We start from the raw sequence: 26,142 nt of genomic DNA, 5'->3' as shown, positions 1-26,142 counted from the left end.
GCTTACCTTCCTCTCCTGGAATGGCCCGCTGTCCCCATACACTAGTATCACAGATATCTCCTGCTTACCTTCCTCTCCTGGAATGGCCGCTGTCCCCATACTGTAGATTAGTATCACAGATATCTCCTACTTACCTTCCTCTCCCGGAATGGCCGCTGTCCCCATACACTAGTATCACAGATATCTCCTGCTTACCTCTCTCTCCCGGATTGGCCCGCTGTCCCCATACAATAGTATCACATATATTTCCTGCTTACCTTCTTCTCCAAGAATGGGCGCTGTCCTCATACACTAGTATTACAGATATCTCCTGCTTACCTTTCTCTCCCGGAATGGCCGCTGTCCCCATACACTAGTATCACAGATGTCTCCTGCTTACCTTCCTCTCCCAGAGTGGCCCGCTGTCCCCATACACTAGTATCACATATCTCCTACTTACCTTTCCCTCCCGGAATGTCCCGCTATCCCCATAAACTAGTATCACAGATATCTCCTACTTACCTCTCCCTCCCGGAATGTCCCGCTGTCCCCATACACTAGTATCACAGATATTTCCTGCTTACCTTCCTCTCCCGGAATGGCCCGCTGTCCCCATACACTAGTATCACAGATATCTCCTGCTTACCTTCCTCTCCTGGAATGGCCGCTGTCCCCACACTGTACATTAGTATCACAGATATCTCCTACTTACCTTCCTCTCCCGGAATGGCCGCTGTCCCCATACACTAGTATCACAGATATCTCCTGCTTACCTTCTTCTCCAAGAATGGCCGCTGTCCTCATACACTACTATCAGATATCTCCTGCTTACCTTTCTCTCCCGGAATGGCCGCTGTCCCCATACACTAGTATCACAGATGTCTCCTGCTTACCTTCCTCTCCCGGAATGGCCCGCTGTCCCCATACACTAGTATCACAGATGTCTCCTGCTTACCTTCCTCTCCCGGAATGGCCGCTGTCCCCATACACTAGTATCACAGATGTCTCCTGCTTACCTTCCTCTCCCGGAATGGCCCGCTGTCCCCATACACTAGTATCACAGATGTCTCCTGCTTACCTTCCTCTCCTGAAATGGCCGCTGTCCCCATACACTAGTATCATAGATAACACAAAGATTATTGCAGTGACTGCCATATAGTACATCAAGCATCTAACTGACCACCACTACACTACAGAGAACATTGTAAAGAGTGCCATATAAATATAATATAGAGAACTCCAATGACCACCACAAAGTACATAGGGCATCACTGCCACACACTGTGGCCCATAGAATTGGATAAATCAGACAACAAGCTGCTGGCAGATCTACAGTATAACAACGATAATATGTACCAGGAACAGATGGCTGGCATTCAGGACATCTAGGGCCTGATTCAGAGATAAACAGATAACTATGCTAATGGTACCAAAGATTACCCGGGCATAAGGACGCCCAGCGCTGCATTCTCACATGCGTACGACGTCGCTTACCTGCATAAATATCAGTAATATTGATGCACATCCAGCGGCCATCTTGCCCTTGTGTAAGGTCTGACCAGTCGCATACTCAGCAGCTCTCCTGACAAGCAGAGGATTCTCATACTGCATATGCATGCCCATGGAATGGTTAGTAATGGAGCTTCGGAACTCGGAGTAGCCGGCCATGAGGTGAATGGATGGGCCACGTGGGGCATTGGAGTCATGTAGGTGGTGACAGGAGAAAAGTGTTTTTTTCCTATCTGCGCTGGCTTAGATCCTAAAGGCTTGGGTAACCATGCAGGTGATGTCCCCGAGGCCTGTGTAACCATGCAGGTGATGTCCCCGAGGCCTGTGTAACCATGCAGGTAATGTGCCCGAGGCCTGTGTTACCATGCAGGTGATGGGCCCGAGGCCTGTGTTACCATGCAGGTGATGGGCCCGAGGCCTGTGTTACCATGCAGGTGATGGGCCCGAGGCCTGTGTTACCATGCAGGTGATGGGCCCGAGGCCTGTGTAACCATGCAGGTGATGGGCCCGAGGCCTGTGTAACCATGCAGGTGATGGGCCCGAGGCCTGTGTAACCATGCAGGTGATGGGCCTGAGGCCTGTGTAACCATGCAGGTGATGTGTCTGAGGCCTGTGTAACCATGCAGGTGATGGGCCCGAGGCCTGTATAGCCATGCAGGTGATGTGCCTGAGGCCTGTGTAACCATGCAGGTGATGTGCCTGAGGCCTGTATAGCCATGCAGGTGATGGGCCCGAGGCCTGTATAGCCATGCAGGTGATGGGCCTGAGGCCTGTGTAGCCATGCAGGTGATGGGCCTGAGGCCTGTGTAACCATGCAGGTGATGGGCCTGAGGCCTGTGTAACCATGCAGGTGATGGGCCTGAGGCCTGTGTAACCATGCAGGTGATGGGCCTGAGGCCTGTGTAACCATGCAGGTGATGGGCCTGAGGCCTGTGTAACCATGCAGGTGATGGGCCTGAGGCCTGTGTAACCATGCAGGTGATGGGCCTGAGGCCTGTATAACCATGCAGGTGATGGGCCTGAGGCCTGTGTAACCATGCAGGTGATGGGCCTGAGGCCTGTGTAACCATGCAGGTGATGGGCCTGAGGCCTGTGTAGCCATGCAGGTGATGGGCCTGAGGCCTGTGTAACCATGCAGGTGATGGGCCTGAGGCCTGGGTAGCCATGCAAGAACCTCTTTTTTGGTCTGATTCCTGAAATTTGTCCCTAAATCTGCTCAGTTCTGAAACATGAGGCCCTGTGTAACTACTTCTCTGCCAGCAACACTACATGAGCTATCACCCCGCAGCAATTATATTTATTATGTAGGTAGCCGTATAGTGATGTTCAGGATATAGGATCTCATTCAGAGCCGCTCGCAAAAAGTGAACGCTCGCTCTGAAAGGCCACTTTTCTTTTGAAAGGCGACTACCTGGCCGCTCGCTAAGCTGTGGGTTACCACCCACAGCTTTAGCAAGCCACTGGGTGATGGTCAAGATCATCGTTACCCGCGGGGCATGCGACGAGACCCTTGCGGTAGGGTCTTGTCTACCTCAAGCCCCAGGTAACTTCCTGCTCTAACAGAACAGGAAGCACCCTACTGACATCACTGGTGATATCTGTAGACCCGACCACAAATGGCAGGCGTTGTCCACCCCCGCCTACAAAACGGGGCGAACTGTCGACAGCCGCCCCTTTTGTAGCGAGCCCCAAAGCGAGTGCGTTTGTCACTTGCTCCGGGGCTTGCGCATGCGCAGTGCGAGCGCTGCACGTGCGCAGGCCCTCACCATCGACCTGAGTGGGTCTGAATGAGGACCATAGAACACTAGATTGGTGTGCAGTATAAATGGTAAAATATGGCGATGCGGAGAAGGATCTAGCTGAGGCCGCTGTACTTTGCTTCATTGTCGCTTCTTCCTCTCTCACCAGGATCATTGGGAGAAGCTGATCAGGAGGCAGAAGTCTGTGGAGCTTTTCCAGCATGTCAGCCTCATGGCCCTGGATAGTATCATGAAATGCGCCTTCAGCTACAACAGCAACTGCCAGACTGACAGGTGAGAGCAGCAATACTTCATCTGCCAGTCACATTGCTCCGTACGTTGGGGTATTACAGCTAGAATCATTTATTTATGTATTAACAGTTTCTTATATAGCGCAGCAAATTCCGTCACGCATTACAATTTGAATCAACATTAACATTATACTGGGTTGTAAAACACATACACACATACATACATACATACATACATACATACAAGGCATACATACATACATACATACGGGTAAGAGGGCCCTGCTCGCAAGCTTACAATCTATAGGGAAATAGGTGTTGATACACAAGGATAGGTGCTATATATTGCAAATTGGTCCAGCCCGATTGGATTATACAGCCCACCAAGAACATCTGCAATCACACTGGAAAGTTGGCCTAGGGTTAGAAGGATGTTACATTGAAGAAAGAGAAGATGTGATCGGTGTATACTGTAAGAAGCGTTAGATAGGGAGCTATAAAAGGTTAGGTGGGCGGTTCTGGAATCTGATAAGCTTTCTGAAGAGGGGAGTTTTCAGAGAACACTGAGAGAAGAATCCCATATGTCTATACATTACTATTCTCTTGTGTTTCCTCCAGTGAGAATGACTATATCCGAGCAGTGTTTGACCTCTCATACTTTGCCAATCTGCGGCTTCGGTGCTTCCCTTACCACAACAACACCATATTTAACCTCAGTCCTCATGGTTATCTCTTCCGGAAAGCCTGCAGGATAACTCACAATCATACAGGTAATGGGCCAGGGGCTCCTCAGTCAGTGTATCAGGTGTCTGCAGGATAACTCACAATCATACAGGTAATGGGCCAGGGGCTCCTCAGTCAGTGTATCAGGTGCCTGCAGGATAACTCACAATCATACAGGTAATGGGCCAGGGGCTCCTCAGTCAGTGTATCAGGTGCCTGCAGTATAACCCGATCATACAGGTAATGGGCCAGGTGCTCCTCAGTCAGTGTATCAGGTGCCTGCAGTATAACTCCCGATCATACAGGTAATGGGCCAGGTGCTCCTCAGTCAGTGTATCAGGTGCCTGCAGTATAACTCCCGATCATACAGGTAATGGGCCAGGGGCTCCTCAGTCAGTGTATCAGGTGCCTGCAGTATAACTCCCGATCATACAGGTAATGGGCCAGGTGCTCCTCAGTCAGTGTATCAGATGCCTGCAGTATAACTCCCGATCATACAGGTAATGGGCCAGGGGCTCCTCAGTCAGTGTATCAGATGCCTGCAGTATAACTCCCGATCATACAGGTAATGGGCCAGGGGCTCCTCAGTCAGTGTATCAGGTGCCTGCAGGATAACTCCCGATCATACAGGTAATGGGTCAGGGGCTCCTCAGTCAGTGTATCAGATGCCTGCAGTATAACTCCCGATCATACAGGTAATGGGCCAGGGGCTCCTCAGTCAGTGTATCAGGTGCCTGCAGGATAACTCCCGATCATACAGGTAATGGGCCAGGGGCTCCTCAGTCAGTGTATCAGGTGCCTGCAGGATAACTCCCGATCATACAGGTAATGGGTCAGGGGCTCCTCAGTCAGTGTATCAGGTGCCTGCAGTATAACTCCCGATCATACAGGTAATGGGCCAGGGGCTCCTCAGTCAGTGTATCAGGTGCCTGCAGTATAACCCGATCATACAGGTAATGGGCCAGGGGTTCCTCAGTCAGTGTATCAGGTGCCTGCAGTATAACTCCCGATCATACAGGTAATGGGCCAGGGGCTCCTCAGTCAGTGTATCAGGTGCCTGCAGTATAACCCGATCATACAGGTAATGGGCCAGGGGCTCCTCAGTCAGTGTATCAGGTGCCTGCAGTATAACTCCCGATCATACAGGTAATGGGCCAGGGGCTCCTCAGTCAGTGTATCAGGTGCCTGCAGAATAACTCCCGATCATACAGGTAATGGGCCAGGGGCTCCTCAGTCAGTGTATCAGGTGCCTGCAGGATAACTCCCGATCATACAGGTAATGGGCCAGGGGCTCCTCAGTCAGTGTATCAGGTGCCTGCAGTATAACTCCCGATCATACAGGTAATGGGCCAGGGGCTCCTCAGTCAGTGTATCAGGTTCCTGCAGTATAACCCGATCATACAGGTAATGGGCCAGGGGCTCCTCAGTCAGTGTATCAGGTGCCTGCAGTATAACCCGATCATACAGGTAATGGGCCAGGGGCTCCTCAGTCAGTGTATCAGGTGCCTGCAGTATAACTCCCGATCATACAGGTAATGGGCCAGGGGCTCCTCAGTCAGTGTATCAGGTGCCTGCAGTATAACTCCCGATCATACAGGTAATGGGCCAGAAGCTGGTTTGACTGGTGCCAGTTAAGAATCCTGGGGTGGGTGGGGGAACGGTGATACTGTATGAGCTATAGAGTAAAATGCATCTTCCAAAAATAGTTCAAAAATATCATGTGTAGAAAGCAAAACTTCACTCCTAGCACTGAAAGAGCCCCTAATATAATATCAATGATCCCGTGATTATCTATTCTTTATTGATGTTCAGGAAGATGAAGTAGAAATGTATAAAAGACTCATTAGATCTAGCTCTGTGAAACATCTTTTCTACTCTTTAATTTTATGCTTTATTTTTTTAGTTATTATTGATGTAGCGGATTGTCCATAACAATAGGATAATAAGGGATTGCTTAAAAAAAAAAAAATGGATATGAATGGTTCCCCTGAGTTTCTGCATTTGGAATTACAGAAACTCAGAATCAGACCCTACATTTAAAACTCCCTATTGGCAGATGTATTAAAACCATAAGCTTCTTATCCAACACTTTGTTAAAATAAAGCACAGACCAAGTATACTGTATATGCGACTTAAAAAATCATGGTCAGCTTTATTTATTTGTACAATAAAGAGTATGGTGGAAAAGGAAAGAATGGCAGAACCGATGCCCACTTGACTTTTACTAGGGCCAACTACAGTATGCCAACTCAAGGTTAAGAGTGAATAAATACTTGCAAGAGCCAACTCTTAAGCAAGTGAGGCGGTATCCAACCCCCATGCCAATGCACTATTTGGCCCTCTGTCATGAGGGGCAGCTGGCCCCAGTAAGATAAAATCAGCTTATCCAGTGCATTGAAGGGGAGCGCACCACTCATACTGCATCAAGATGGATGCATATTAGACTGCCATTCTTTCCCATCACACATATGTTTCCCATTATGGAAGCAGGCCCGCCATTATACCACCTAACTCACCAACACCGAACAAATACTCTCTGAACAAAAAAAAAAATCCTTTCCTCCATGAGGTGAACCCCATCCCTGCAAAAAAAAAAAATGGGCATCCTGAACCCTGATTAAAGGGTGATGCACCACCAAGCCAACCATGTCCAAAACACTTTTGGCCACCCATTTATTCACTTTATTCTGGCCTTGTCAACCCCGGTACTACTGTACTTACACCTATATGAAAGTCTAGCAATAATGTCAGGCCACACAATGACAAAATCGGGCCAAAGCCTCGCCACCTCCTCCAAACCACGTAAAATGGCGTGCCTCAACTCGAGAGACTTTATGGCACATATCATTCCCACCTATGTGAATCACTAAAATGCCAGGAGACCCAAATTAATCTGCAACATCTGTAGACAGGGGAACAATGCTTCCCAACGCATACCTCTATGCCCCAACCATCTACACTATCCCACTGAGGAAAAATAGAGGCATCTGAAGCAAAGCGGGATTGACCAGCCCCAAAAAAAAAAAAAAAAAATGAGTATCCAACAAGCCAAATGGGCTTAGAATCCAGGAAACCACCTGCAATACAGAAATAAATACATGTGTACGAGTAACTATATAGACTATGACAGCAGGAGGAGGGGTGAGATAGTGGGAGAAGGAGGACTTGACCCGAGGTAAAAACCTACTGGATCTTTTAATTTTTTACCATTTTATTCACTTTCTTCTTTTAGCCAATCAGAGTCCAATGCAGGGCAAAAAACAGGGCTAAATCCCTCGAGACCCCCACCTAAAAAGGTGCTGAGTTGGCTGGAGCACTCAAGTCAACAAAAATCAAGATTACACACGTATATATTTCCGAAAGGCATTGTACCTCCATCATTCCAGCAACTGGAACTCCTGTGAGGAAAGACATGAAGAAGCTGCAAAAGTCGCTGCACCAATTCTAAAAGAATGGGTGCCGAACTCTGAGGTGGAAAGCTCTATATGCCAGATACAACTATTGAAAACCGACCTAAATTGGAATTTAGTGAGAGGGGAACCATCCACATGCATAAGCCATTCTCCCGCAATAGGAAGGCAGCATCCAAGATACAGTGAGCACAGAAGTTCCAGACAGATCCCCTCCTCCGGATAGGATCTCAGGCATCCAGCGACCCCTACCCAACTGGTCTGGTTTGGGTTGCTGAATCCAGCAGAGCACTGTGTCGCAAAGAACAATATGAGAGTGCAGTAGCGGGGGAGGGGTGGAACGCAAACTCGGTTATGCAAACAGCCCCATGGAATGCCACAAAGCCTGATAGGCGTTCAAGTTCCAAGGATCCATGGACCGACGTGCAAGACTCTCCATGTCGGTGCAATAATCTGCCAACAATGAGATGGTCAAGGGTCACCCAGCATGGCAGCAGCTGGAGTCAAGGACCGAAACTTAACCCAGTCCTGTCTGGACAGGGTGTCAGCAATAGAGTTGTCAACACCAGGGACATGACGAGCTGTAAAAATAATGTTAAGCTGCAAAGCACGCAGTACCAGGCAGGCCAAGAGGCGCAGCACCGGAAGAGATGAGTATCGCTGGTTGTTAATAGTCTGCACCACTCCAAGTTTATCACACCAGACCACCACTGACCGATTACGCAACCGATAACCCCGCAGCTAGAGATTCACAATGATGGGAAAGAGTTCAAAAGGAGCAAGTTTTTGGTCAAGCCTGACCACACCCACTTCTCAGGCCACTCCGACAAGTACCAAGCCCCATTCAAAAAGGCAACAAAACCCGATGAGCTGTGAAGAGCTGCAGGCAAGTATTGGGCTGGGAACTGAAGGCCAAATGCGCACCCCATTGAAATCCAACAAAAAGGAATCCCAAACAGCCAGGTCTAAATTTAGCTCTGCAGAGAGAAGCAGAAAATTATGCCATAAGTGCAATCCCATCAATTTATGGCAAAAGACCCTTAGGGATAACCTTACAAGCAAAGTTCAGCAAGCCCAACATTGCTTGATTGTGTCTTAGCGTAACCTTCCCTAATGCCAGTGCAAGAAGGATGGCATCCTGCTAGCGTCAAACTTTGTCTCTTGGCAGCCGGCAACAGCCCATGGAGGTATCGATCTCAATGCCCAAGAAAACTAAACAAGTGGTAGGGCCTTCCGTCTTGTCATGTGCAATCGGAACTCCAAATTCTGTGAAGAGAGCTTGTAGTGAAAAAAGGAGGCGAGAGCAATAATCGGAACCTGGAGGCCCAACACATAAAAAGTCATCCAAGTAGTGAGCTACTGTACACTCACTTCGCCAGAGCCCATGGCCATGCACCAATGGAGAATAGAACTAAAGTGCTCAAAGAAGGCGGCACAAGAAACTCAGCAACCCATAGTGAGGCATTTCATCAAATAACAAATATTGGTTAAAATAGTTCACTGGCCTAACAAGTTAAAATATTACTTCCCTCAATAGTTGATATTCTTCTTCCAGCATCAGCAAAGTACCAATGACGGTATATAAAAGAAAACACAAAAACGTTCCATGTGTATTATTCGAGGGATATTTGTAGGAGAGTTTATCTATTAAAGATAAAATCAGAGTTCTTTTCCCAGGGATGCCCCCCTCAACCAAACACTCATACTTTATTGGAATTATAGAAGCCCATCAAAGAATATCTCTAGGATTCCTCAATATAGTGTCACCTCCACCGGACGTGAAAATAATTTTGGGGAAAATCTCACCTAGATTTGTACTCACAAAATACCAGAATAAAATGGGCACATCAGTTGGTTCTTTCTGAAGTCCATCTCTCTCCTGTTTCCAAGTAGGAACCCCAACTATTGGTCTCCCCACCAATAATATCTCAGTCGGGAGAGAGATTCATAAAAAAAAGGTTTTATTGCAGTGAACAATTTCTCACACATGAGAAAAAACTTTTCTTAAAATAATTGGAGGAACACCCAGGTGTTTTTGGAGTTTCCAAGATGTCAATTGGAGAATGAAAAATGGGTCCCCGTTTCCCAAGCATATTCCTTCTTTCCTCGGTAGGGTCCTCCTGTTGTCATGCACTCAACTGCCCTCACCAACGCGTTTCGATCACAGTGTCTTTCTCAAGGTGTAGTGCTATGTCAAGTGACTCTCCATAAAATACTCTCCTAATTACAAAAATCCTCTAAAGGTGAGTCCATAATTTTCTCACAACCCCCTGAGAGTAAAACACAAAATTCCCTCTCTAAGTTCAACACAATGGTATATACAATCCATGTTTCCTACAAATACATCACTTCCTGTCCGTCCGTGACCGGAAGTGACATCACATGTCTGTTCATTTGTCCTTTCCTCCTTCCTCAATATCCTTTACTTCAGGTTCCGCTTAAGTTATGTCCCAGTCTGATCCCAGCACTTCCGGATCCAGTTCTCCCTCTGAATCGTCCAAGACTTCCAGGTTCTCTCGTTCACTGGAAGTGATGTATCGCTATTCCTTGAGCGGACATATCACGATACTCCTATAGTTCCTACATTCCCATCTCCATGGTTAACATGTGCACATCACAAGGAAGTCCTCCAGACTTATGAAATTCCTTTCTTAATATTACCTTGTTTCTAAAAAGGGGAAATTAAATTAGCAGCTTCTGTAAAATGGGACAACTAAGCTTTTCAGATAAATAAGCATATATAGAAGAGATCCGAGTTCACAAAAATACAATTTAAAATAGATCATGTGCATACCGTATAGGCAAAATTTGACCATGGAAAACATAAAATCAAGCTTGATAAACATATTAAAATAATTAAAAACCCCTAAAAATGATTAATTTATATATATATATATATATATATATATATGTTACCAAAAAAAAAAAATCGGAGCAACCCCACGTTTTCTAAAAGGGGAATCCAACCATATCTAAAAATGGGTATAAAATCCTGTAGCAGCAATTCATATAAGTCTTTTTAACTCGAAATCTTGTTTATGACCTAGACCTAAGGTCTATGGTTAAGATAAGAACAAAATTCTTCTAGTATCTTCCAGATAAAGTTACTAGATTAATTTTGTTCTTACTTATCTTAACCATAATGTGTTTAATATTAATTTAACCTTTGACATTAATACTACCTCAATAAATTTTCTCGATATCACCATTTATATAAAAGAATGGGAACATTTGCACAAAAACTTTCAGAAAACTGACAGATTCCTCTGTTTACATTTATGACGATAGTTGCTATCATATAAATTGGCTACAATCCATCCCTAATAGTCAGTTCAAGAGATTAAAAAGAAACTGTACAGAAGATCTGATTTATGAGGAACAAGCGATGGATATGAAAAAGGCATTTAAATCATGTGGTTATGAGGATAGAAAGGTGAAGGAAGGTTTAAATACCACCAGGGCAACAGATAGTATTATTTAGGGATAGTAAACCTCTCCTAAGGGAAAAGATGAAAAGTTCCAATGGGCCTTTATAACAAATTTTAATTCACAATATAAGGGGATCAAAAAAATGATAAAAACAAAAAAAACATTGGAGCATTTTAAAAGGGGACCCAATTATAGGTAACTACATACCAGAAAAAACAATACATAGACAGTATATAGGAAGGCAGCTAACTTAAAAAACAGTTTGGTGAAGAGTTTGTATACTGGTCAACCAGAAAGGGTTAGCTATAATAGGTAATAACAACAACAAAATATGAATCAGTACAGATTAATGACCAGGAACACAAGATTTATAACCTGTAACACGGTGAATGTGATTTATGGAATAAAATGTAGCTGTAGCATATTGGACGAACAACTAGACCCCTTAAAATAAGGATCGGAGAACATCTCCATTACATAAGGAAGGGGCTGGAATCCCATTCCCTGTCATATCATTTAAAAAGGAACACAACTGTTCGACGGCAAACATTAAAGATTTTTTCTGGCTAAAATTAATAAAAACCATGGAGAGAGTGAAAAATGTAACACTATTAGCAAAGACAGAAATTAAATTTATATATAATTTTAAAATGCTTAGTCCAACAGGTTTTAACCAAGATTGAGTTAAAAAGATTTATATGAATTGCTGCTATAGGATTTTATACCCATTTTTAGATATGGTTGGATTGCCCTTTTAGAAAATGTGGGGTTGCTCCGATTTTTTTATAAATATTTTTTTTTTTTTTTTTTTTTTAAGGGGTTTTTAAGTATTTTAATATGTTTATCAGTTTTGATTTTACATTTTCCATGGTAAAATATTGCCTATATGTATATGATCTATTTTAAATTGTATTTTTGTGAACTCGGATCTCTATTCTATATATGCTTATTTATCTTTAGTTGCCCATTTTACAGAAGCTTCTAATTTAATTTCCCTTTTTTAGAAACAAGGTAATATTAAGAAAGGGATTTCATAAGTCTGGAGGACTTCCTTGTGATGTGTACATGGTAACCATGGAGATGGGAACGTAGGAACTACGGGAGTAGCGTGATATGTCCGCTCAAGGAATAGCGATACGTCACTTCCGATGAATGAGAGAACCCGGAAGTCTTGGACGATTCAGAGGGAGAACCGGATCCGGAAGTGCTGGGACCAGACTGGGAGATAACTTAAGCGGAACCTGAAGAGAAGGAGATTGAGGAAGGAGGAAAGGACATGTGATGTCACTTCCGGTCACGGACGGACAGGAATTGATGTATTTGTAGGGAACATAGATTGTATATACCATTGTGTTGAACTTAGAGAGGGAATTATGTGTTTTACGTTCTGGGGGTTGTGAGAAAATTATGGACTCACCTTTAGAGGATTTTTGTAATTAGGAGAGTATTTTATGGAGAGTCACTTGACATAGCCCTACACCTTGAGAAAGACATTGTGATCAAGACGTGTTGGTGAGGGCAGTTGAGTGCATGACAACAGGAGGACCCTACCGAGGGAAGAAGGAGTACACTTCGGAAACGGGGCCTCATTTTTCATTCTCCAATTCACATCTTGGAAACTCCAAAAACACCTGGATAGGTGTTCCAATTATTTTAAGAAAAGTTATTTTCTCATGTGTGAGAAATTGTTCACTGCAATAAAACCTTTATGAATCTCTCTCCCGACTGACAAATATTATTGGTGGGGAGACCAATAGTTGGGGTTCCTACTTGGTAGCAGGAGAGAGATGGACTTCAGAAAGAACCAACTGATGTGCCCATTTTATTCTGGTATTTTGTGAGTACAAATCTAGGTGAGATATTCCCCAAAATAATTTTCACATCCGGTGGAGGTGACACTATATTGAGGAATCTAGAGATATTCTTAGATGGGCTTCTATAATTCCAATAAAGTGTGAGTGTTTGGTTGAGGGGGGCATCCCTGGGAAAAGAACTCTTATAGATAAACTCTCCTACAAATAACCCTCGAATAATACACAAGGATCGTTTTTGTGTTTTCTTTTATATACCGTCATTGGTACTTTTCAGTGGTACTTTGATGCTGGAAGAGGAAGAAAAATATCAACTATTGAGAGAAGTAATATTTTAATTTGTTAGCGCCAGTGAACTATTTTAACCAATATTTGTTATATGATTTCTGTTAATCATGTGGAGTATAGGTGGTGCCCCTTAAAATTGAACATAGGCAGCTTGTTGCGCTCTAGTGGATTATCCAAGTTTTATATTTTCATAGTGAGGCATTTGTCCAAGTAGTACCCATCCACTAGTCTAAAGCCCGTGAAACGGAAGGACTCTGGATGCAAGGGCAAAAGACGAAATGCAGACTCGATATCCACTTCATCCAATAGGGAGCCAGGACTAGAAGTGCATACTAGAGAAAGCGCAGTGTTCTTCCACAATGGCATCATTGACAGATTCCCCTGTAGGTTGTGTCAAGTGTTGTATAAACTGGTAACTTCCTGGAATCTTCTTGTACACGACAACTACGGAGAAAGAATCAGGCCCAGCCCTGGAGTTTTGTCAAAAGGCCCAATCCTGAGCTCCAGATCAACCTCCTTCATGACCTTATCCTTACTCAGGGGGTCCTGAGCAAAGGTGTTTGGGGGCAGGCATTGAAGCAGCGGCTGGGGACCCACCGCGAGCTGTGCTGAATCTAATGTAGAGAAAACAACAATGGCCTGCCATTGTGCAGTTGCCGTTGTTGAAGGTGTAGCACTTCCCTTTTGCCTGAGGAGGACCAGGTGTCCTAAGGGGCAATGGAGACGAGGACTGCATTGGATGCCCTGGTGTTGGGTCCGATAAGCTCTGTGTGGGTTGTGAAACTTCCATCCACACTTCGACATCTTTACAGCCCAAATCCAAAATTAATACTCTCTCCCGTTTCCTGTAAAACTCCTCATCATACTAACACCAGACCAAACCCTGACATGATTTAAAAAGACTATTAAGTGGAGATAGCGAATAACATTCTGATATTCCGATGGTCTAGTCTTCAGGTATCATGCAGTAAAAGCACAAAAACCTGATAACCAAATGGTATAGGACTTGTAAGCTTCTACTCCAATGCCTCCCTTCACTTTTGCCACTGCAAATGCCTTCTTAGCTTCAGCCGTGAGAGTGAACATGTCCATGTAGCGACCCTTGTGGATGAAAGTTCTAACCCTGCATGCGTCGGCCCCATGTGACTCCCATATTGGAGCAGTGCACCACGTCATAGGGAACAGCCCCACCTTCCGCACTAGTACTACTCCTTGAGGACGTATCACTAGACTGACAACTTCTCCGTGCATGACCTCTTAGATCGCTTGTGCCAAGCCCTGTGAGAACCATCGCTAGATGAGGACAAGGAACTGCAAAAATAACTCACATCAGAGGATCTATTGCACTCACCAGAAGGCGTACCAAATGCATTGGCAGAACCAGAATTTGCGATGGCACCAACAATGGGGGTTCCTGGGGCAGCCAGAAAGGTGGCAATGATTGCTGGAGATGTGACCAAGGGAGAGTAGACCACATTGTCATCTGAACAGGCAGAGACAGAGGCAGAATCCTGCAAGCCACGGCGGTAGCTTTAGTACATGGGTTTTGGACCAGCCCTACCCCAGCAGCATGCGAGAGAGAGGCAGAGGAAGACTAAAGCTCACAGAAAGAGGAATAAGCAGACCATGAAATACAGGGGCAGAACCATGGGAGACAATGGAGGCGCTTGCCCCGGGCTCCAGCACTGAAGGGGCACCTCCCTCCATTGCCCACAATATATTCACCCCCAACCGCGGATGAGTCTGCATGCAAGATGCTACATTAGTGTCAGCAGCTGTGATGAAGGGCACCACATTATAAATTGCCTCCGGGCATCTGTGATGAACTTACGCCACAGGTGGGATAGGATGAAGGAAAATAAAAAAAGGGGGGGGGGAGGGTCAAGAACAGAGAATGACGGGAGAAGGACAAGAAATAGAATATATAATAAAAGACCAGCACTCTACAACCTGCGTCTATCGAGCGTGCAGATTAAATTCAAAGAGGCAGTATAACATTACAGCCCTACATACTCCTACTAACCACTCCCCTTACCGAAAAACACTCACCAATCCCTGACACTATGTCACTGTATCACCAGCACTACCCCTCCCCCAATTTTATTTACTCCATTCCTGCCTAAGGGTTTATGTGCCCTCAGATCTATCTGAACCTCGGTCAACTTATGGAATGTAAATGTCACATTCTCAATTTGCGGCAACTCAGAATCAGAGTCTACGTTCATGGACTGTAAACATTTGAATTGGATTTTTTTCAAAATAAAATAGTTGTGAGGCAAAAAGAACTAGATTCACTTCAACATCTGTAGCGAGTAACAGGACAGGTACTTTACAATGCATTAGTTATTTTATATATACACAAATTGCATTAGTTTTATACTAGGGGCCACTTCAGGGGACACACAATGAGTGACAGGAGAGGAGTATAGAGGACAGGTTAGTAAGTGACAGGGGACACACAATGAGTGACATCAGATGACAGGAGAGGAGCAGAGAGGACAGGTTAGTAAGTGACAGAGGACACACAATGAGTGACATCAGATGACAGGAGAGGAGTATAGAGGACAGGTTAGTAAGTGACAGAGGACACACAATGAGTGACATCAGATGACAGGAGAGGAGCAGAGAGGACAGGTTAGTAAGTGACAGAGGACACACAATGAGTGACATCAGATGACAGGAGAGGAGTATAGAGGACAGGTTAGTAAGTAACAGAGGACACACAATGAGTGACATCAGATGACAGGAGAGGAGTATAGAGGACAGGTTAGTAAGTGACAGAGGACACACAATGAGTGACATCAGATGACAGGAGAGGAGTATATAGAGGACAGGTTAGTAAGTGACAGAGGACACACAATGAGTGACATCAGATGACAGGAGAGGAGTATAGAGGACAGGTTAGTAAGTGACAGAGGACACACAATGAGTGACATCAGATGACAGGAGAGGAGCAGAGAGGACAGGTTAGTAAGTGACAGAGGACACACAATGAGTGACATCAGAGGACAGGAGAGGAGCAGAGAGGACAGGTTAGTAAGTGACAGAGGACACACAATGAGTGACATCAGATGACAGGAGAGGAGTATAGAGGACAGGTTAGTAAGTGACAGAGGACACACAATGAGTGACATCAGATGACAGGAGAGGAGTATAGAGGACAGGTTAGTAAGTGACAGAGGACACACAATGAGTGACATCAGATGACAGGAGAGGAGTAGAGAGGACAGGTTAGTAAGTGACAGAGGACACACAATGAGTGACATCAGATGACAGGAGAGGAGTATAGAGGACAGGTTAGTAAGTGACAGAGGACACACAATGAGTGACATCAGAGGACAGGAGAGGAGCAGAGAGGACAGGTTAGTAAGTGACAGAGGACACACAATGAGTGACATCAGATGACAGGAGAGGAGTATAGAGGACAGGTTAGTAAGTAACAGAGGACACACAATGAGTGACATCAGATGACAGGAGAGGAGTATAGAGGACAGGTTAGTAAGTGACAGAGGACACACAATGAGTGACATCAGATGACAGGAGAGGAGTATAGAGGACAGGTTAGTAAGTGACAGAGGACACACAATGAGTGACATCAGATGACAGGAGAGGAGTAGAGAGGACAGGTTAGTAAGTGACAGAGGACACACAATGAGTGACATCAGATGACAGGAGAGGAGTATAGAGGACAGGTTAGTAAGTGACAGAGGACACACAATGAGTGACATCAGAGGACAGGAGAGGAGCAGAGAGGACAGGTTAGTAAGTGACAGAGGACACACAATGAGTGACATCAGATGACAGGAGAGGAGCAGAGAGGACAGGTTAGTAAGTGACAGAGGACACACAATGAGTGACATCAGATGACAGGAGAGGAGTATAGAGGACAGGTTAGTAAGTGACAGAGGACACACAATGAGTGACATCAGATGACAGGAGAGGAGTATAGAGGACAGGTTAGTAAGTGACAGATGACAGGAGAGGAGTATAGAGGACAGGTTAGTAAGTGACAGATGACACACAATGAGTGACATCAGATGACAGGAGAGGAGTATAGAGGACAGGTTAGTAAGTGACAGATGACAGGAGAGGAGTATAGAGGACAGGTTAGTAAGTGACAGATGACAGGAGAGGAGTATAGAGGACAGGTTAGTAAGTGACAGATGACAGGAGAGGAGTATAGAGGACAGGTTAGTAAGTGACAGATGACAGGAGAGGAGTATAGAGGACAGGTTAGTAAGTGACAGATGACAGGAGAGGAGTATAGAGGACAGGTTAGTAAGTGACAGATGACAGGAGAGGAGTATAGAGGACAGGTTAGTAAGTGACAGATGACACACAATGAGTGACATCAGATGACAGGAGAGGAGTATAGAGGACAGGTTAGTAAGTGACAGATGACAGGAGAGGAGTATAGAGGACAGGTTAGTAAGTGACAGATGACAGGAGAGGAGTATAGAGGACAGGTTAGTAAGTGACAGATGACAGGAGAGGAGTATAGAGGACAGGTTAGTAAGTGACAGATGACAGGAGAGGAGTATAGAGGACAGGTTAGTAAGTGACAGATGACAGGAGAGGAGTATAGAGGACAGGTTAGTAAGTGACAGATGACAGGAGAGGAGTATAGAGGACAGGTTAGTAAGTGACAGATGACAGGAGAGGAGTATAGAGGACAGGTTAGTAAGTGACAGATGACAGGAGAGGAGTATAGAGGACAGGTTAGTAAGTGACAGATGACAGGAGAGGAGTATAGAGGACAGGTTAGTAAGTGACAGATGACACGAGAGGAGTATAGAGGACAGGTTAGTAAGTGACAGATGACACACAATGAGTGACATCAGATGACAGGAGAGGAGCAGAGAGGACAGGTTAGTAAGTGACAGAGGACACACAATGAGTGACATCAGATGACAGGAGAGGAGTATAGAGGACAGGTTAGTAAGTGACAGAGGACACACAATGAGTGACATCAGATGACAGGAGAGGAGTATAGAGGACAGGTTAGTAAGTGACAGAGGACACACAATGAGTGACATCAGATGACAGGAGAGGAGTATATAGAGGACAGGTTAGTAAGTGACAGAGGACACACAATGAGTGACATCAGATGACAGGAGAGGAGTATATAGAGGACAGGTTAGTAAGTAACAGAGGACACACAATGAGTGACATCAGATGACAGGAGAGGAGTATATAGAGGACAGGTTAGTAAGTAACAGAGGACACACAATGAGTGACATCAGATGACAGGAGAGGAGTATAGAGGACAGGTTAGTAAGTGACAGAGGACACACAATGAGTGACATCAGATGACAGGAGAGGAGTATATAGAGGACAGGTTAGTAAGTGACAGAGGACACACAATGAGTGACATCAGATGACAGGAGAGGAGTATAGAGGACAGGTTAGTAAGTGACAGAGGACACACAATGAGTGACATCAGATGACAGGAGAGGAGTATAGAGGACAGGTTAGTAAGTGACAGAGGACACACAATGAGTGACATCAGATGACAGGAGATGAGCAGAGAGGACAGGTTAGTAAGTGACAGAGGACACACAATGAGTGACATCAGATGACAGGAGAGGAGTATAGAGGACAGGTTAGTAAGTGACAGAGGACACACAATGAGTGACATCAGATGACAGGAGAGGAGCAGAGAGGACACACAATGAGTGACATCAGATGACAGGAGAGGAGTATAGAGGACAGGTTAGTAAGTGACAGAGGACACACAATGAGTGACATCAGATGACAGGAGAGGAGTATAGAGGACAGGTTAGTAAGTGACAGATGACACACAATGAGTGACATCAGAGGACAGGAGAGGAGTATAGAGGACAGGTTAGTAAGTGACAGATGACAGGAGAGGAGTATAGAGGACAGGTTAGTAAGTGACAGATGACAGGAGAGGAGTATAGAGGACAGGTTAGTAAGTGACAGATGACAGGAGAGGAGTATAGAGGACAGGTTAGTAAGTGACAGATGACAGGAGAGGAGTATAGAGGACAGGTTAGTAAGTGACAGATGACACACAATGAGTGACATCAGATGACAGGAGAGGAGTATAGAGGACAGGTTAGTAAGTGACAGAGGACACACAATGAGTGACATCAGATGACAGGAGAGGAGTATAGAGGACAGGTTAGTAAGTGACAGAGGACACACAATGAGTGACATCAGGTGACAGGAGAGGAGAGGACAGGTTAGTAAGTGACAGAGGACACACAATGAGTGACATCAGATGACAGGAGAGGAGTATAGAGGACAGGTTAGTAAGTGACAGAGGACACACAATGAGTGACATCAGATGACAGGAGAGGAGTATAGAGGACAGGTTAGTAAGTGACAGAGGACACACAATGAGTGACATCAGATGACAGGAGAGGAGTATAGAGGACAGGTTAGTAAGTGACAGAGGACACACAATGAGTGACATCAGATGACAGGAGAGGAGTATAGAGGACAGGTTAGTAAGTGACAGATGACAGGAGAGGAGTATAGAGGACAGGTTAGTAAGTGACAGATGACACACAATGAGTGACATCAGATGACAGGAGAGGAGTATAGAGGACAGGTTAGTAAGTGACAGATGACAGGAGAGGAGTATAGAGGACAGGTTAGTAAGTGACAGATGACAGGAGAGGAGTATAGAGGACAGGTTAGTAAGTGACAGATGACAGGAGAGGAGTATAGAGGACAGGTTAGTAAGTGACAGATGACAGGAGAGGAGTATAGAGGACAGGTTAGTAAGTGACAGATGACAGGAGAGGAGTATAGAGGACAGGTTAGTAAGTGACAGATGACACACAATGAGTGACATCAGATGACAGGAGAGGAGTATAGAGGACAGGTTAGTAAGTGACAGAGGACACACAATGAGTGACATCAGATGACAGGAGAGGAGTATAGAGGACAGGTTAGTAAGTGACAGATGACAGGAGAGGAGTATAGAGGACAGGTTAGTAAGTGACAGATGACACACAATGAGTGACATCAGATGACAGGAGAGGAGTATAGAGGACAGGTTAGTAAGTGACAGATGAGAGGAGTATAGAGGACAGGTTAGTAAGTGACAGATGACAGGAGAGGAGTATAGAGGACAGGTTAGTAAGTGACAGATGACAGGAGAGGAGTATAGAGGACAGGTTAGTAAGTGACAGATGACAGGAGAGGAGTATAGAGGACAGGTTAGTAAGTGACAGATGACAGGAGAGGAGTATAGAGGACAGGTTAGTAAGTGACAGATGACAGGAGAGGAGTATAGAGGACAGGTTAGTAAGTGACAGATGACAGGAGAGGAGTATAGAGGACAGGTTAGTAAGTGACAGATGACAGGAGAGGAGTATAGAGGACAGGTTAGTAAGTGACAGATGACAGGAGAGGAGTATAGAGGACAGGTTAGTAAGTGACAGATGACAGGAGAGGAGTATAGAGGACAGGTTAGTAAGTGACAGATGACACGAGAGGAGTATAGAGGACAGGTTAGTAAGTGACAGATGACACATAATGAGTGACATCAGATGACAGGAGAGGAGCAGAGAGGACAGGTTAGTAAGTGACAGAGGACACACAATGAGTGACATCAGATGACAGGAGAGGAGTATAGAGGACAGGTTAGTAAGTGACAGAGGACACACAATGAGTGACATCAGATGACAGGAGAGGAGTATAGAGGACAGGTTAGTAAGTGACAGAGGACACACAATGAGTGACATCAGATGACAGGAGAGGAGTATATAGAGGACAGGTTAGTAAGTGACAGAGGACACACAATGAGTGACATCAGATGACAGGAGAGGAGTATATAGAGGACAGGTTAGTAAGTAACAGAGGACACACAATGAGTGACATCAGATGACAGGAGAGGAGTATATAGAGGACAGGTTAGTAAGTAACAGAGGACACACAATGAGTGACATCAGATGACAGGAGAGGAGTATAGAGGACAGGTTAGTAAGTGACAGAGGACACACAATGAGTGACATCAGATGACAGGAGAGGAGTATATAGAGGACAGGTTAGTAAGTGACAGAGGACACACAATGAGTGACATCAGATGACAGGAGAGGAGTATAGAGGACAGGTTAGTAAGTGACAGAGGACACACAATGAGTGACATCAGATGACAGGAGAGGAGTATAGAGGACAGGTTAGTAAGTGACAGAGGACACACAATGAGTGACATCAGATGACAGGAGATGAGCAGAGAGGACAGGTTAGTAAGTGACAGAGGACACACAATGAGTGACATCAGATGACAGGAGAGGAGCAGAGAGGACACACAATGAGTGACATCAGATGACAGGAGAGGAGTATAGAGGACAGGTTAGTAAGTGACAGAGGACACACAATGAGTGACATCAGATGACAGGAGAGGAGTATAGAGGACAGGTTAGTAAGTGACAGATGACAGGAGAGGAGTATAGAGGACAGGTTAGTAAGTGACAGAGGACACACAATGAGTGACATCAGATGACAGGAGAGGAGTATATAGAGGACAGGTTAGTAAGTAACAGAGGACACACAATGAGTGACATCAGATGACAGGAGAGGAGTATATAGAGGACAGGTTAGTAAGTAACAGAGGACACACAATGAGTGACATCAGATGACAGGAGAGGAGTATAGAGGACAGGTTAGTAAGTGACAGAGGACACACAATGAGTGACATCAGATGACAGGAGAGGAGTATATAGAGGACAGGTTAGTAAGTGACAGAGGACACACAATGAGTGACATCAGATGACAGGAGAGGAGCAGAGAGGACAGGTTAGTAAGTGACAGAGGACACACAATGAGTGACATCAGAGGACAGGAGAGGAGTATAGAGGACAGGTTAGTAAGTGACAGATGACAGGAGAGGAGTATAGAGGACAGGTTAGTAAGTGACAGATGACAGGAGAGGAGTATAGAGGACAGGTTAGTAAGTGACAGATGACAGGAGAGGAGTATAGAGGACAGGTTAGTAAGTGACAGATGACAGGAGAGGAGTATAGAGGACAGGTTAGTAAGTGACAGATGACACACAATGAGTGACATCAGATGACAGGAGAGGAGTATAGAGGACAGGTTAGTAAGTGACAGAGGACACACAATGAGTGACATCAGATGACAGGAGAGGAGTATAGAGGACAGGTTAGTAAGTGACAGAGGACACACAATGAGTGACATCAGGTGACAGGAGAGGAGAGGACAGGTTAGTAAGTGACAGAGGACACACAATGAGTGACATCAGATGACAGGAGAGGAGTATAGAGGACAGGTTAGTAAGTGACAGAGGACACACAATGAGTGACATCAGATGACAGGAGAGGAGTATAGAGGACAGGTTAGTAAGTGACAGAGGACACACAATGAGTGACATCAGATGACAGGAGAGGAGTATAGAGGACAGGTTAGTAAGTGACAGAGGACACACAATGAGTGACATCAGATGACAGGAGAGGAGTATAGAGGACAGGTTAGTAAGTGACAGATGACACACAATGAGTGACATCAGAGGACAGGAGAGGAGTTTAGAGGACAGGTTAGTAAGTGACAGATGACAGGAGAGGAGTATAGAGGACAGGTTAGTAAGTGGAGGATTTGCAGCCTCTATTCTATGTCTTATCTCTCTCCCAGACAAAGTGATACAACAGAGGAAAGACTCCATGAGACAAGAGAAGGAGCTGGAGAAGATAAAGCAGAAGAGACATTTGGATTTCTTGGATATATTGTTGTTTGCAAAGGTTTGTGATCTGATAATTCACCAAATCCTGTGGGATGTAAATGGCTACAATATGGTAAAACCAAATTATCATCTAGATTATGATGGAAATGATGTGTGTACAGGTGCTGATACTACAGAGTTATGTAGGCACACACCAGCGGGTGACTCACACTATGAATGATTGATAGATAGCCAGTACAGCTGTGCTCACTGTTTGATGCACACTGGTAATGGAGCGGAGCAGCATTACATACAGCTCACCAGCCAGTGGTGCAGGATGATGGAACACAGTTATATTCAGGTATTAACTTGGTCTCTCATAGGAGCTAAGAAGGAGACTACCATCTCCCACCATGTCACTCTACACAATAAAAAGACAATATGGCCCCTGCACATGCTCAGTAGTGATATCGGTGGCCATCTTGGAATAGAGCATGAAGACTTCTCGGGGAACAGGAAAACGAGTCTACGCAGTAGCGCACTCCTCTATCAACACATTATACAATGGAGTTTAGATTAGTAATTATGAGCTGGTTATAAGAGAACATTGCCCAATAAGGAATACACTATGCTAGCCACACTGCCCACACTATGCCACTTTAAATGCAAATAAATTCAGATAAAAATACAAAATGAAATTGCTACTTACAGTAACTTCAGTTAAGTACAAACAATTGTTCTAACCCTAAAAAAAAGAAAGAAAGAAATAGTTTTTCATGACTGAATAGAAATATCTGATAATGTGAGCGACCGCAGAAGGCTCACTAATGATAGTAACAATATCAGCGATCACCGCGCACTCAGCCAATCAGAAGTGAATACTGACTCATCATCATCAGCGCATATAATTATACACCAGGGGTCAAAAAGCCAAAGTGATCTGCCTCCCAGTGGATACAATCAGTATAAGATACTCTTATTCTATATGTCTTATGATTCCTTGTCCTCAGCTCTGTAACATAAGGTATAAGCATAAAATATATCCAAACCTAGTACATAAGGATTAGTACAAAGAATTGCAATTTGCTTCCAATTATAAATTCATGCCCAAGTCTACATCAGCCACCCAGGGTTCTCAGTGTCACAACTTACAGATGAATAATGGATGCTAGCCCATATTTCGGGATTGGCAAAACCCAGTACTGAGGCATGGAGTCTAACGTGCCAGCGGTATTCACCAAGGACCCCAGCAAGGAAGTTTGGACTTAGCTGCATCCGACATGCAGATCATGGCTCTCAGGCTTGGTTCCCTAATACAGGTGCTAGTGTACTCTGGATAGGGGTGGAGTACAATGAAGGCGTATAATGTAGTAGACAAGCCGGGTCAGAACCAGACAGAAAAAAATGGTACCAGGAATCAGACAAAACAGGTCACGGAGAATAGCCATGGTCAGAGCCAGAATACCAAGTGCAGTACCAGGAATCAGACAAAACAGGGCATGGAGGATAGCCAAGGTCAGAGCCAGAATACAAAGTGCAGTACCAGGAGAGAAGACTGAGTCAGGTCATGGAGGATAGCCAAGGTCAGAGCCAGAACACCAAGTGCAGTGCCAGGAATCAGACATAATGAGGTCATGGAGCATAGCCAAGGTCAGAGCCAGAACACCAAGTGCAGTGCCAGGAATCAGACATAATGAGGTCATGGAGCATAGCCAAGGTCAGAGCCAGAACACCAAGTGCAGTACCAGGAATCAGACATAATGAGGTCATGGAGCATAGCCAAGGTCAGAGCCGGAATACCAAGTGCAGTACCAGGAATCAGACAAAACAGGTCATGGAGGATAGCCAATGTCAGAGCCAGAACACCAAGTGCAGTACCAGGAGAGAAGACTGAGTCAGGTCACAAGCAAAGCTAAGGTCAGGTAGGAGCAATAATGGTCACTGGGAATGCTGGAGTATGGGTTGGAGCCTAAACTTTGACACAAGAGTGCCCCCTGGGATTTCCTTATATTGAGAGGCTTGATTTAGGTACCTACTGTGATTTCACTATGGGAGGGTTTGGCCCCTTAAATCTTACTCAGCTCGGTGCTCATGCCCCAAGGGGAGCCACCGCTGTCTGCACCTTACCACCGGATGCTGGGAGGAGGTGGTAGCAGGTGCCTGGGGCTCCCCACGCATTGCCCTGCTGCTAATCAGCCCTGCCGACCCAGTAAATCCGTGCTGGTGTCTGGCGCACTGTGGTCAGGTACATAGCGGAGCCTAAACTGTTGCTATGGGGCCCACAAATGTCTAGTCCCACTAAATATTATATATCTCTTAAATAAGACAAGGGAGCAATAGTGGTACCCCCTATCATTCAGGACAAATAGCTTATCTGATTATATTGTACATCATTCACCATCACAGTAAAAGGTCAATTTCACTTCTCCAAGGTACCAAAGTTAGCAGCTAAGAGGAAAGGCAGCCAACGGGTGTATTACCATTTTTATATATTTATTTATTATATTCATCAGGGCAGGATTAACCATTAAGCAAAATGAGCACATGCTTAGGGCATCAAGGGAATGGGACACCACAAAAATATGCTATTGCCAGATTTACCATGGACCATATGGTGCAAAACTGCAAATGGTGCAGCTGAACCAGGTTCTACAAAAAGGGGCTACACACACACACACACACACACACACACAAATAATTATAAATAGTAAAAATAGAGATTAATGAAAACAATAATTTTGGCAATACAACAAAATTACAATCTTGTAACTGTTAATCTGTCACATTTCTTGGTCCCGTTCAGTCGTCCCCTGAGAGAGTGCAGCGATATATATATATATATATATATATATATATACATCTGCTGGCAATCAGTTATCTAGTCAGAATGTATGTGAGCAATCAGCAGAGATAAGAGTAAATCCAGTTTCCCGGAGTCTGTCCCCGATGTACCTTGTCCCCGGTGTACCTTGTCCCCCGGTGTACCTTGTCCCCCGGTGTACCTTGTCCCCCGGTGTACCTTGTCCCCCGGTGTACCTTGTCCCCCGGTGTACCTGTTGGACCTCATTGTTGTAAGAAAATTTAAAATACACCAGAAAACTTTTCACATTTATTATATGAGAAGTAAAAGAAAGAGAAAGATACTCTCATTGTGGGGAAACTACTAAATTACTATATTATAAAACTTTTATTATGTATGCTATTAAAATAATGAAATAATGTGACAAACATCTATACCTGAACACTGAAAACACAAACACAACATGTAATCTGGGCCACAGTAGGTCCAGTTATGAGTGATAAGAGATAGGGAAAAAAGTTTTATATATATCCGATCTCTAAATCCCAATA

The 26,142-nt window shown here is 44.8% G+C and overlaps 1 protein-coding gene across 1 annotated transcript in view; it reads left to right on the top strand.

The window, feature by feature from the left end:
- The window catches only part of LOC148435882 (cytochrome P450 4B1-like), a 337,638-nt gene that overhangs the window by 271,191 nt on the left and 40,305 nt on the right, over positions 1–26,142 (top strand). The window contains exons 5-7 of the mRNA XM_088465384.1: positions 3,397–3,521; positions 4,097–4,248; positions 22,764–22,870. Of these exons, the coding sequence (XP_088321510.1) occupies positions 3,397–3,521; positions 4,097–4,248; positions 22,764–22,870 (384 nt within the window). The remainder of the gene's footprint in view (positions 1–3,396; positions 3,522–4,096; positions 4,249–22,763; positions 22,871–26,142) is intronic.

This window comes from Taudactylus pleione, unplaced genomic scaffold (assembly GCF_031769625.1).
Source record: "Taudactylus pleione unplaced genomic scaffold, aTauple2 ptg001987l, whole genome shotgun sequence".
NCBI lineage: Eukaryota > Metazoa > Chordata > Amphibia > Anura > Myobatrachidae > Taudactylus > Taudactylus pleione.
The sequence above is the reverse complement of the archived record's forward strand: the minus strand, read 5'-3'. Positions and strand labels throughout refer to the sequence as shown.